Genomic DNA, 13,818 nt, shown 5'->3' on the forward strand with positions numbered 1-13,818 from the left:
AAAAAGTTAATGTGTGCCAGGACTGAAAATGTCAAATAAAATATCAAAAAGCCCAATATTTTAAGCCATTAGACAGAAGCTGCTACTTTCCTACTGAAAAAGAAATAAAATATTCACATTGAAGTTACTAGGCTCAGGAACAGGCCATTTTATCTTTGAAAAGTGCACTTCATTAAATACATACATTAATGGATAACTGCATATGGAATATACTGCAATGAATGCAGCCAATTTAGACCTGGGACCATACCTACACAGCCCAGCCCACTGTTACAATATTAATCTGTGTTGCAGTTTGTAAGCATAAGCATGGCATCTGATCAAGCAGATCCATAACGGTTCATTGCAATTTTCCCTCAGTGAATGATGTAAGATATTCTTCAAATAAACGTATACAGGTTTTTCTTTCACGAAAACAGATGAACAAAAAACACCACATCTTCCCACTTGAAATAATTTAACAAAAGCAAACAGCCAAATTGTTCACTTAGTTCGGCATGATTTACTATTCGTAAATGCAGGAGCAAATTGGGACTGCTACAAGAGGAAAATTAATACTTAAAGTTTTTAACAAATGCAGTGAGTTCAGTTACATTTTAAAGTAAGGCCAAAATGAAGTTTGTGTAATCAAAAATATTAGGCAAAGATAAACACAAAAACAAAAGGGGGAAATAAGTCCTGTTCTAAGTATGTAAAGCCTGCTAAAGCAGATTGATGCATATCATCTTGTAGCCTTCCAATTCAATACTATAAAGCCTAAACATATTTACTCATGGCTTATGAGTACCCTGTGCATATTTGTGGATGCATTTTCAATTTAATTCATTTTTTTTCAAAAGCATGATATATGCACATAATAATGTACACTGTATTCAGAATAGGTAAGTGATACAGCTGTTAAAGCATTTTTATTCCTACTTGCCTACTTCAACGTGAAGACGACTAACATTTCAACAAACTGGTTTATTTGTATTCCTGTGTGTGTCATGAGGTATGAAGACAAAAATATGATTCATTCTATAATAATTTTGTGTAGCTTCCCAATGATTGTAGCAAAAATACATGGACTACATGGAGAACTACATGGAGACCTCTGTGCAAAACTTAATGTCGGTGTAATAAAATCAAACTTTTTATTCACAGGGCAGTTAGTAAATAACTGCTGTCTGTTCAGGGTTATAGATGGACCTATGTAAAAGACTATCAGGATATAACTATATGAACCTATTCTGTGTCACACAAGTAATTAACTTTGGTAAACATTGAGTTTATGTCAGTGGTGTTATATTGTGTAGGCCGACTGTAATGTAATTTCATGGATTTTATGGATGGGAACTACAATATTATTGGCTAGACTAAAAGGCTGCTGACATTCTGTGGTTTTTAATCTTGTTCTTACATGATGGGGGCATACCGTACCATAAAATACAGTACAATACGGTAAGTATCAATTATATTTTCAGAACACACTATTCTAGAAGAGGCTGATTGCAAAGCCCACAAAACACAGCATGCACAAATCCATTACAGGACCAGGCCACTTCTTTAAAAGATTGCATCCCCTATTCACATTTGTGCTGCCTAGTTATTGCCACAGCGTAGCTCAATTAATTCTTGGTTGTGTGGGACAATAAGAGAGTATCATATAAAACGAGGTTCCAGAGATTTTAAGGTAAATGGAGGGCACTTTTAAAATTCTTGGAAGCTGGTATAAAAATACAAGGCCTAAAAAAAGAATGGATGGCAAAAGCAAGTGTTCCTCTTTACTATATTGGCAGAAATCTCTGTAATGAGTGTTTTCATTTTTCAGGTTAATCTGAGACTGTGCATTTTTATTTCAGAGAAGAGTATTATGATAAATCTTTCTACTTCCACGTCTGGTTTCTAGGCCAACTCTGTACAGTAAAAAGGTCAGTACACTGTTTTGTTTGTCTTCTCTTTACACCCCAACAAAACATTCATAGTAATGTCCTTTGTCAAGCACTTTTTTTTCATGGATGACACTATTCCACTTCCTTCTGGCCTAGTAGTTTGGCGCCACAGAATTGTTACCAGTGAAATTAAAGCTTGTGGAAAGCCTTAAACCATTGCCTGTAGAAAGTGAGGGCACTTTTCTGGTCATGGTGTAACACAAGAGTTCTGCCTGCATCGAGGGGGGCACTACATGCGCGTGGATGTGAGTCTCTTCATGCCTCTTCTCTGGGCTAGACTAGATGACAGCACAGGCTCCAGCTTGGGCGCCTGAGGTGAACGATTCAGTGCAAAATAGGTGGCAGCCATTGCTCCCTAAGACGTCCAGAAAAACAGAAAATCAGAAACAGAAAATCATCTATACAGGCTGACACACTTAATTTTGGAAAGCAGATTAACTTATAGTTACAGTTAAGTGATTTATTCACAGTTATTTCTAAAGATGGATTTCTAAAGTAATTTGCAATTGTGATACTACTTGATCATTAACACTGTGAAGTATACTCGCAATAAGTAGCAGGACATGTTAAATGTTTATTTTTATGTTCTCTGTGGATCTCGATGCAAAAACAATTTTTATTTATAATAGATTTATATGCCATTATGCCAAACTATGTCCTCCTTCATGATTCCATAAACGTGCCTCCTTCCACTAAATGTAGCACAGTGACAATCACGCTCAGTGCCACATCAACTGCTAGTCAGGCAACTGTACCTGACTCTACCCATTTTGAACGCCACCTTATCTACTGCTGACTGTAAGTGGAAATGGCCTCAATGACACTGCCTTTTTAAAGTGTACCTGAACACAAGTTAGTAGAAATGAGCAATTAGTTGCCTGACCTTGACAAGATGCACGTCCTGTCTGATGAGCTGGTTCTGAGACAACTGTTCTCTATTCACTATCCACGGGTGCCTCAGCACCTGGGGTGCTGTCAGTCGCTGATGGGGGTCCACGTGGAGCATCTTTGACACTATGTCCTAAAGCAGAAACAATCCAGCAGTCACAACCGGGCCTCTAAAAACACAGGGCTGCAGTGTAAACGCAGGGCATGTCATTGTTTCATACCAGTTTTAATAACACTTAGAAGCGGATGAATCCTCACAAAGGCAGGACACGTGCTTTGCTCACGTTGTTGCAACGTGCAGTGAGCAATGTGACATTTGGTGTGAGTGTGACTCACATGTTCCCATCCTCCCACATTGGACCCTCTGATAGGTGGAAAAGCCACCAGTAATACAAGGTTTCCCAGGAATTAGTATTGACAATATTTACTAAGGCCTAGCCACAATCATCTGATGTTTATGAAACACACATGCATGTTTGAAGTCTGTTTTTCAGAAACAAACAAAATAAATTATATAACGATCACCTTGGCTGCCTCAGAAACTGTGTCCCAGTTACCCCCAGAGAGGGCGTACTTCCCACTGCCTATGCGTGCCAGAATCTCCTCAGGGGTGTCATCAGGACCATTGGCAAAAGGGGTGAAGCTGCAGGGGGATAGCGGACAATCTCATATGAAGTCAAGGGAACCAACATCTGCTTGTGTAACACAGTAGATCTGGCATTGGCATTGGTGAAGGACATCCTTCCAACATATCTAAACAAGACTAAACTAAGTCAAGAACGACGTAGGTTGGAGACACCATTTTTTCAACAATTCTCCGGAATACTGTACAGAACTCTGTTTGTTTTATTTTCGATCGCATAGCAGATTTTTCACTCACTGGACTTAGTGAATCTGCTGCCTTATCCTACACAGATGTCTAATACTCACAGGTTACCCACTGATTCCAGTTTGGCAAGCAATTTCTCAATACAGGAGATGCAACAATTTAATTCAGATATTTTTAGAAGGGGGTTTTAAGGACAGCTCTGAATGCTGTGTTATAGCTATAAAAGAATATTTTTTTTCAGATGCACAGATTATGGAGAGATTTAAACCGCAAGCCACAGCCCAGAACATGAAACTATTAGTACAGTTCCTGATGGGTTTGGCTTTGTGCAGAAGTGCAATTAAACTGAAGCTGCCACTGACCTGACCCCAGCTTACCCAGTAATCCCTCTTCCACTGTTTTCAAAATTAGTCCCTTTACCAGTAGCGGGGGGGCGGAGGCAACTGAAGTGTGTATTGAATTTATTGTACATTTGAAATACTGTGAACCAAGAACCTACCACTCAGTTCCTTAATCAATAAAAGCAACTAATGGATTTTTTAAGTTCAGATTTCAGTCCACCATTTTGACCTTCCTAATGGAGTAACATCAGTGTCATGTGGTACTACCACCATGACTACTACTACTACTACTACCACCGTGACTACTAGTACTACTACTACTACTACTAATAATAATAATAATAATAATAATAATAACATCATGCAGCATTAGTTTCTTTTTACTTAGTGTTGAGACCAACGAGTATGTCACTTGTTAATAGAATCTACTTATTTAGGAAAATACACATATATAAAAACATGAATTCTGAGTTCCTGCTGCTGCAACATATTTATCAGAAGTGCATGTTCTGATTCCTGTTAAGAGTACAATGTTAACAGTATACCTGATTACTTATTTCTAAGAATTTCTTATTTCTAAGTAGTATTTCTAAGATAACACTGAACTAAGATGTAAGTCTGTAGAACTTTGCTCACCCTGCAAGCATGGTGTACAGCAAAATACCTAAACTCCAGATGTCACAAGCAGCATCATACCCTTGCCTCTTCAGGACCTGAAACGAAGATAATCACTGAGAACTCATGTAAGCAGAGTAATTTTACAAATAATCAAATTACCCTTAAATTGTTTGAAATGTCATACACATTGGGAATATTGTGAAAGGAATATAACTGACAGATGCTTGCTATACACCACAAAAAAATACCTACATTATCATTTTTGGAGATCCTCCCATTGAGCTGTTTTTAAATTACTGATCATTTATAGTGTGTTTCTGGCTATTTTACACTTTCTGTCTTGTTGTAGTTGTTGCAAGGGCTTTTTTGAACTCATTCAAGCTGTACAAAAGGTGGCCAAATGACTTGAATCATTTTAGAATTCAATTTTGTTCAGATGTTTTCTATTTTTAAATGTTTATTTTTGTAATTTTTGAAGGTATATTGATACAGTGTTTTCATTCTCAACACACACCATGCATACTCCAAAAGATGCTTCAGATTTGGGACGCTGCACTTTGAACTGCAGTATCAGTCTGCCCCTGTTCTCAGACAGATTGAAGGCCTCAACACCAAGACTAAGCCTTAGGACTTCCACACTCAGAAATGTACGGTACATTCAAGGCTATATTATAGTCTAGACAGAATGGAGTTGTTTGGCATACCTCTGGGGCCACAAAGTTTGCCGTGTAGCAGGGTGTCATAAGTAGTCCATTTTCAGCACGTAACTGCTTAGCAAATCCAAAATCACAAATTCGGATAGATTCTGGGTCCCCTGTTTCATCTACATAGAGGATATTGCTGGGCTTCAGGTCTCGATGGACAACCTTCGATGATACAAATGAAAAGAAATTAATAAAAGGAAAAAAAACTAACAATGATTAAATGCACATCTGTTACATCTTCGGGCTACAGGATAAAGCATACATTTTTGATTTTTCACATTTCTGTACACACCCCCTGTGAGTGAAGGTATTCCACTGTCTTTGTTATAGTGCAGAGCACAGCACTAGCCTCGCGCTCCGAAAAGCACTTTTGCTGCAGAATACGGTCCAGCAACTCCCCTCCTCTCATCAGCTCCATCACCAGGTAAACATATTTCCCATCATCATAGACCTGGAGGTCAACAGAGGAAAAAAAAGTTACAGTCAGGACTGAGGATTCAAAATTTCCTGAATATTTGCCATTTCTTAATACTTATGTTTTCCAAACATGGCAGGAATAATACTTAACAATTCTTAATATCTGTGAAAAATGGTATAAATGATCAGAAGTAACTGAAAATATGATTTATGATATATAGTACTATTTTTTCAGTGACAACAAAGACTCAATCACCTTTTAAGTAGAACAGTTATTTTGACATATTATCACTACATATTACTGGATCATTGAGAACCGCATCCTATTTTCCTACAGATGCAATGTTACAAGCAGGAGGTTATGTCCTCAGCATGAGCTAGAAATAGTATTTAGATACGATTATGGACAGATAAACATGGAATTAAGTTAAATAGTCAACTATTCATACTGATGACTATAAGAGGATATCAATACTGTATAAATATTATTAATGCAAAAGATGTGGCACATCTATGTTCTAAAAGTTTGGTTGAAAATTTAACTAAAACAAAGTATAATATGTTATATCCACAGGCATTGTTTCCATTTGTAGCTTGAAAATTCTGAAGAGAACATGTTTATCATAGAATCAAAGTGGTTTATCTTTTATCTTCAGGACAGATGGTTTAAATACCATTCCAAATACATATAATATACCATTCCTTTCATGATAAATGGCCAAAATGTCTTCATTTCAGTGAAGGCCAAGCTACTTGAAATGATAGATGATTGGCAATTTACAGTACGCACATCCTTCAGTGTTATGATGTTAGGATGTTGGCCATATCTCAGGAGAATCTCGATTTCTTCTGATGGATCCCTCTTGGCCTTGTCGATGATCTGCAAGACACCCCACCCATTACTGGATCCTCTGTAATCAATTTTAAATTAAGACCGGCAATTCCTTAGGGATTCAAATCAGAGGAATTAAATAAAACAATATTTCTTTCTTTGCCCGTCACGTGGTATCAGAGGGTAAAGTAAAGTCATTTTGTGGTCAGCAAACACTCAGATGACATTTAAGGAAATCTACACTTGTTAATTTAATCAGGAATGTATTATTTTTAAATGGAAGAATTTATTCATGAATTCTAAACACCTGCAAGCAAATGAATCTTTCATATCTGTCCTCAAAAGAAATATCTATCAATATACAGAAGATAACATGTTTCTTCCTTGGACAATACCTATTAGTGAACAATACTTGAAGGATGAGACTGCCTTTTACAACCTCATGGTTAAAATGAATTATCTTGTGCTTATGGGTAGATAAATATTTAGACCACAAATTACCACTCAAGCCTCACTTACCTTGACAGCGTATTCCACACTGGTGATTTTATGAATACAGCGTTTACAGATAGAATATGCCCCAATGCCAACATCCTCCTTCATCTCATAACCATCAGTGAAATGGATGTTATTTCCATGAAGTTGCTGAAAAAAGTTAACATAACCAACAAAGTCAAAACAAGAGTGAATATTTTGTATCAAATAAGCATTTTCTTGTTCAGATTATTTTCAAGTTTTTCTGAATTTGCATTTAATATCCTGATTTGTCTCTTGCTCTTATTGAAGTTATAATCTTGTCCATGCAGACTACAGAATCCCACAGTACTTGTATAATCCTCAGATTTATGCAGACAGGGCCCCTATTTCACATTCAAAGTTCTCATTTCTTCTTGTATGGGTATAATCAGCATTAGCATTGCTGATTCTGATGCTTGTCCTTGAAGCCTTCCTTTGAAGTACATACATTTCAGAAAATATTGAGATTATAAATCCTTCAACATATATTTTTATAAACTAGCACAATGTATTTTAAGAATTATAATTTGTCCTTCTTTTTGGCATTTCTTTTTAAAGTTATTTTTAATTGTTGCCTTCCTGGTGTGTCAAGCAATGCCTTAATCTAATGTCACATGACTGTCAAACAGGAAAAAAGAGAAATGTAAAGCAGGAATAAAGTCTAACTGACATCACATTTGCACACAATTATTCTAATTATTCTAATAATCTTGACAGAGTCCTGATTGACAGAATTCCATGTTCAGTGCCAAACAAATTGTATACATTTTTCAGGTGGCAAAAAGTCCTTCGATACAGAAAAAAGTTACTTTCAAACCACATCAAAACAAAATGTTCTCAGCAGCACTACATCTGAGGGAGGGCATCAATATATGCCATTCATCCAGAAAGCAGTTTTATGGATTAGTACAGTATACTGCAAGCAGAGGATCTCCACCAAGTTACTTCAATGGACTACTCTGGCACAAGAAAAGGGTTCGCCTAATAAATTAAAACTGGTAGCCTAGCCTGGTATATTGATAATGTATTTTTCTCACTGTCACCCTAAATGCAAACACTCTTGAATTGGGCTAATATGGCTTTTCCCACTATAGGACAAGAGGCCTAACAAAGTATGCTCTGTATTAGACTTATAATGGGGCTAAGAAATGTGGTGGCCAAGCAAAGGTGCAGATGGGTTGAGTGTTAAGAGTTTCTTTAGTATGCTGCCAGGGACTTGGTCTGCCCTCCCCTTCTGATACATCTATAGGCAGTATTCCCACAGCAGCTTACTAGCATAAGCAGTTGTACAGTGAAATATCTGTATATAGTTTATAGTGTTTCTGTGAGTAATTTTCTGTGAGTAAACTTAGTAACCATAATGTTAACCATAGTATTAACACAGCCATCTAAAATAGCTAGCAATCAACCAGTATGAGTACACAACAACTCTTAAACTGTGTTTTATAATATGCTAAAATTGGTGAGATGTGCTGTAGTTAATAAAGCTAACTAAGAAAAAAGGAAACATATTTGGCAAATTTTCTAGCAAGTTAACAATAATTTTAAAAATCTGATGCATATTTATAAAGATGACAGATGTGTCATGATAATTATTACAGCTGGAATGGGGTGAAAGCGCAAACAGTACTTCAAAATTATACTTCCATAAACAGTGTCAAGAGGAAGATTGTATTCTGACTGTTTACAAAGTACAACCCATTCATCCACTTCCAACTCTTAGCAATTTTCAAGACATTCAAATGCATATACATATAAAAGCCAATTGCTGGTTCCTTCTCTGTGTTCCTGGCTTAGGGTAAACATGATCAGCTGTGTGAACACATAAGTCAGTGCACAAAGGCATATGGATGAAAGAAAGGAAATTTCACCCTCTTAATTTTAGCACATAGGTCTGAGATGCTAATTTAAAAAACCCAATTTTAGCAAGGTAGGTAATTTGTCTCCCTGTGTGGTTGATGATAATTGTTTTTTGAAGTGGTAGGTTTGTTTGCCTATTATCAGGATGTGGAAGGAATTTGTTTTTTCAGCACCATGCTGAACAAGAGAAATCCATATAAATATACATACATACACAATATATTAGGAAAGTGTCTTCAAATTGGGACTACATTCAATATATGGCACTATGTGACTACAAACACTGTTGTGTTTTGTATTATTCAATTTATTATCTATGTCACTTAATGTTTTTCTCTGCAAGAAAATCATGGATAGATTAAAAATCTTTGTAATTTATATGATAAAATGGATTTTTCAACCTTGGCTATGTTTGATATATGAAATTTAATTACAGAAGCATACTCCAGTTTGTTTACTATTTCCTTCCAAATGCCACTTTCGCATTTAATTTTTTTGTGATTCATGACAAGCAAGACAAATACAATCCTGTAATACACTCACATGCAGCCAATGGCTACTTCTCATACTACATATCACACATTCATTGGAGAATGCATTCATTGGAGAACAGGTGCTTCTCCACTGATGACATATGTTATCTTGCAGGAGCCTGACAAATCACAGGGTGCCCGAGAGTGGCAAGACAAGGACATCTTGGCTGACCTACACATCCCTATTCCCGGTAGAACAAAGCAATGTTTCCTGCCAAGGCATCCCAGTCATTGTCAGCAAGGCTGGTTTTGCCAGCTTTTAATGTATTTCTCCAGGCAGTGCAAATGCAGTGCTTGTCAGCCTTGGTCTTCGGGCACAGCATGTGTCTGGGTTTTTGTTGCAGCTGAGATCTCAATTAAGAGGGTGTGATTCATAGGCTGTTAATTGAATATTGATCTTTATTTGACATCTCTACATTTAATCTGCTCTACAGTGTCCTTTATTTGAGGCAGCTGTCTCAATAAAGCTTAATTGGTGGTTAAACACATTGTTCTGAGCTCCGTTGAGTATTACCGTAAATACATGCAAATATGTGTTTGATTTTTATTTTACCCATGGAGATTACATGAACTTAAATAAATTACAGGCACACTTTTAGCTATATCCTTCTGTTAGGACAAACACCTCCAGTGACTCTTATTTGTAACAAAATTATAATGACTATTTCCAACACACTATCCTCAAAAATAATAATCGGTCGATTATGTAATTCACAAAGCAACTGAGGTAGTAAGGGCATTTATTGATGGCGTGGAAGCTGCTGACATGAAATGTGAGTGTAGGACATGGAGGTTACTGAAGGTAACAGTATTATTGACTGTTGTGGAAACCTCCCTTTCATTTTCCTGCAGCATGCTACAGCATTACCCTTATCAAAAAGATGTTTTGCACATAAATAAGATTATTACACTATACTTGTAAGAAAAAAAACTGTTTGTGTTGTTCCAGCCAATCTGTATCCAAAACTGGAATGTAGATTTCTCTTCCTGCTAGCATATTTGTTGGCTCATGACCCTGGATGCTAATGATCTACTGAGGTGAATATCACTTTTTTCAGTACATGCATTGTCCACAAAAAACTGTATGCTTCTGACAGACAACGTGAATACAGGGCAACATTTTGAGTATTATTTAATATGACTAATGTATGTTTACAGAGGATTTCTGGGTGTGTGTCCTGGTATAATCAGGTATTAGGCTAAAATAAAACTAGTTAATTAGCCGCTACAATACTATTTCTAGTTAGTTTATTAGCTAACATATCTGTTTTAATAAATAATATTTCCTTGTGTTCAAGATTTTTTTTTGTTTTGTTTTACAAGTTAATAATGTTTTTAACAATTTATCAGGCAAGCCTGCTCAAGCTTATACTTACTATTGTTTTTCAGGTTTACAATTTTAGGCTGCCCCATGGAAAACCTAGCTCTAAAGGCACATCAAAAATAACATGTAACCAATGCCAAAGAAAATGAGCTGTAAATTGGATTAATTAAAGTAACGATCTAAGTGCAGTCAGTTGAGGATATTCACTACAAACACATAGCGTGAGAATGATGATGTAGTTGTTCCTGTAACATTCTGTATCATTTTATTTTACTGTTACATTAACATTGAACTCATCTTGTAGGTCACACTGGAAAAAAAAAAAAAAAAAAAAAACATCCACTAAGTGCCAAAATGTAAAGGTAAATATAAATGGAACTGTGCCTGCTTTTTACCTGCACAATGGGGTTGGCAGTGTTCTGGTCAGACTGGGACTGCTCCTGCCCCAGGTTGGTAGCAACAAAGCTAAAGCCACGGAAGAGCTGGTGAGCATTAGAGCTTGGAGGGACACCAGGTGAATCTGCGGGCAGAGAAGGAGGGGGATTTTGTTGCAGGGTATTTTGGGCACAACGGATTAAAATGCATTACAAAACAGAATGAAAATCAGTGACATGAACTGACTTCCCAAAGGAGCTCCCTCACTATCACACTGTGGCCTTGAGGCACTGAGAGTTGAAAATAGATGATTATCAGCGACAGTACAAAACTTGGCAGTGTCACCTGTTGGTGTGCGGGAGGTAAACTCCGGATCAAAGTGGAAGGTGTCCTCTGGTCTGCCAACAGCAGGTTTAAATGGGGGCTTGAGTTCTTTCCTGTACAATTTCTAGTAGAGTTCATGAAGGAAAAAAGAATACAAAAAATTATCCTGTCAATTTAATACAACCAACAGAATACATTTTTGCCATGAGTATAGCACCAAGAACTGAATTATTAAATACTGTGTGTGATAGTAAATTCAGAGATTTTTTTTTTTTTTATCAAAGAGCTTAAAAATGGATAGGAATTCCAGTATTCTAACTACTTACATTCCAGTCTATTGTTCCAAAAAAATGATGTCTCTTGATTTCTTCCACTCCATCAGGCCCGGCACCTGTATGGACAAATTGGCACTTGAAAAGTAGTATGGATTATAAGGCTAGCAGCCAGTGATACAGCAGAAAGGCTAAAGTGAATGTCACTGCATACAATCATCCTCGGGGAACAAATGGAGTTGTGATTGTCTGAGTGGGAAAATAGGCCTACAGTAAAAATCTATATTTCCATAGTAGTTGCACTGATTGGCTGGTGGAATTTCTGAACCTGTAGAATTTCCATTGGTCCTTTCTCACCCAGGATAACAATCTATATCTATAAAAATCTATATTTCCATAGTAGTTGTGCTGATTGGCTGGTAGAATTTTTGTAGAATTTCCATTGGTCCTCTCTCACCCAGGATACTTTCAGGACCTTCATCCTCATTAGGAGCTGCCTCCTGCTAGTATCAACACCATATTTTATATGTCACGTAATCTTTATTACACACATATTACCACCTTAAAATGCAAAATTTTGAATTTGTGAAAATTTTGAAACCTTTGAGCAAGTGGATAGCACAATGCATCTAATGCATCTATCAATGCATGCATATAACAATGCATCTGTATTAGGTGGCCAATAACATCCAATTCTGACATGTAAACACATGTAACAGATTGACATACACATGAGAAATTTAAAATGTGATGATTCTGTAAATCTTTGATGTAATTGAAACAATACTGTATTTATGTACAGGTCTTGGCTACATACCCAGTCTATTGTTTGGATTTCTTTTAAAAAGGGCCCGCAACAAACTTTGCACTTCTGGGCTTAAAAACTGAGGCATGCCCAGTTTTGCCCTGATGGGAAAAAGATCAAGAACAAGAAAATTGATTACAATGTACAAGCCAACTGCAGAATTTAATGATTTCAGAATGATAATTTCATTATTTAAAAGATTAAACTCATACAGATTTTCTTACAATGGATACATAAATAACTAAAGTAAATTCAAAATAAAAGCTATTTAGAAAGAAATATAACCATTGACCAAATGGAATCACAATGCTCTACCCTTCATACTTCAACTAGTTTGAAATATCTGGTAAGTCTTTTAATTTAGAGAGATATGATCCTCACATTCACGTTGTCCCAAATGTTTTGTGTATGGGACAGTTCAGTATACCAAACACACTTCATATTTCAAAATACACACTGACTTTCAAATAAGGGAACTATCACTGCATATACACCTACTTTATAGATAGTTGATTTATCTTTCCTTCTTAGCAATATTTACACTTACTTGAGAATTAGTGCCATAGTCTCCTTGCGGTCTTTGCCTTGAAAAGGTAATGATCCTGTCAGCATTTCAAACTGTAAAGAGATAAATGACAAACATCAGATGTCAGCCCGCCCCTTTACATTACCCTGCAAGGACCACAGAGGGACAATTCATTATTTAAAAAGATTGATCACTGTGTGGAGCATAATCTCCCACTGAAGCTTCTGCTGAGGGCAAATAACTGCTTTCGTGAATCCTCTTATGTAATGCACATAATCAATGTGTGAATACCAACTGCAGCAGCACAGAGGATACTTGGAGTGCTGCCAGCCCTGTGACGGCTTCTGCTCTGGATTTATATATTTATTATTTGTTAGCCTCATATGCAAGCATCGCTATGTGAAAAAAAGAACACTGACATCTGTAAAGATGTTAAATCAAAATTATACATTTATATTGATTCTTTACCTGCCTCTGGGGCTGGACCATGTTAATTATGAGATCATCTGCTTGCCTCACCCTTTCCCTCTTGTAAATGGCAAATCAGATCATCGGGTCCACAATCAAATTTCCTGGTCATTACCCCACATATGTCTATGACTCTATGTTTTCTTGTAAATAAATATAACCAGAATCAGATTCTGGTTACATCGTCAATTTTTTTCTATTGATTGAAGGTATACCATCCATCAGAATGACCCTGTGATCTGAATCCATGCAAAG

At 36.6% G+C, this 13,818-nt stretch overlaps 1 protein-coding gene across 1 annotated transcript in view; it reads right to left on the reverse strand.

Moving 5' to 3' along the window:
* Positions 1-670: 670 nt before the first annotated feature.
* rps6ka2 (ribosomal protein S6 kinase, polypeptide 2) overlaps positions 671-13,818 on the reverse strand; it is a 35,145-nt gene continuing 21,997 nt past the window's right edge. Inside the window, exons 10-22 of the mRNA XM_036546448.1 lie at positions 13,117-13,187; positions 12,582-12,670; positions 11,819-11,883; positions 11,514-11,616; positions 11,189-11,313; positions 7,080-7,205; positions 6,519-6,608; positions 5,604-5,762; positions 5,312-5,473; positions 4,626-4,702; positions 3,345-3,462; positions 2,815-2,952; positions 671-2,286 (exon numbers count right to left, since the gene is read on the reverse strand). Of these exons, the coding sequence (XP_036402341.1) occupies positions 2,161-2,286; positions 2,815-2,952; positions 3,345-3,462; positions 4,626-4,702; positions 5,312-5,473; positions 5,604-5,762; positions 6,519-6,608; positions 7,080-7,205; positions 11,189-11,313; positions 11,514-11,616; positions 11,819-11,883; positions 12,582-12,670; positions 13,117-13,187 (1,449 nt within the window). The 3' untranslated portion in view covers positions 671-2,160. The remainder of the gene's footprint in view (positions 2,287-2,814; positions 2,953-3,344; positions 3,463-4,625; positions 4,703-5,311; positions 5,474-5,603; positions 5,763-6,518; positions 6,609-7,079; positions 7,206-11,188; positions 11,314-11,513; positions 11,617-11,818; positions 11,884-12,581; positions 12,671-13,116; positions 13,188-13,818) is intronic.

The sequence above is a fragment of the Megalops cyprinoides genome, chromosome 15, assembly GCF_013368585.1.
Source record: "Megalops cyprinoides isolate fMegCyp1 chromosome 15, fMegCyp1.pri, whole genome shotgun sequence".
Lineage (NCBI taxonomy): Eukaryota > Metazoa > Chordata > Actinopteri > Elopiformes > Megalopidae > Megalops > Megalops cyprinoides.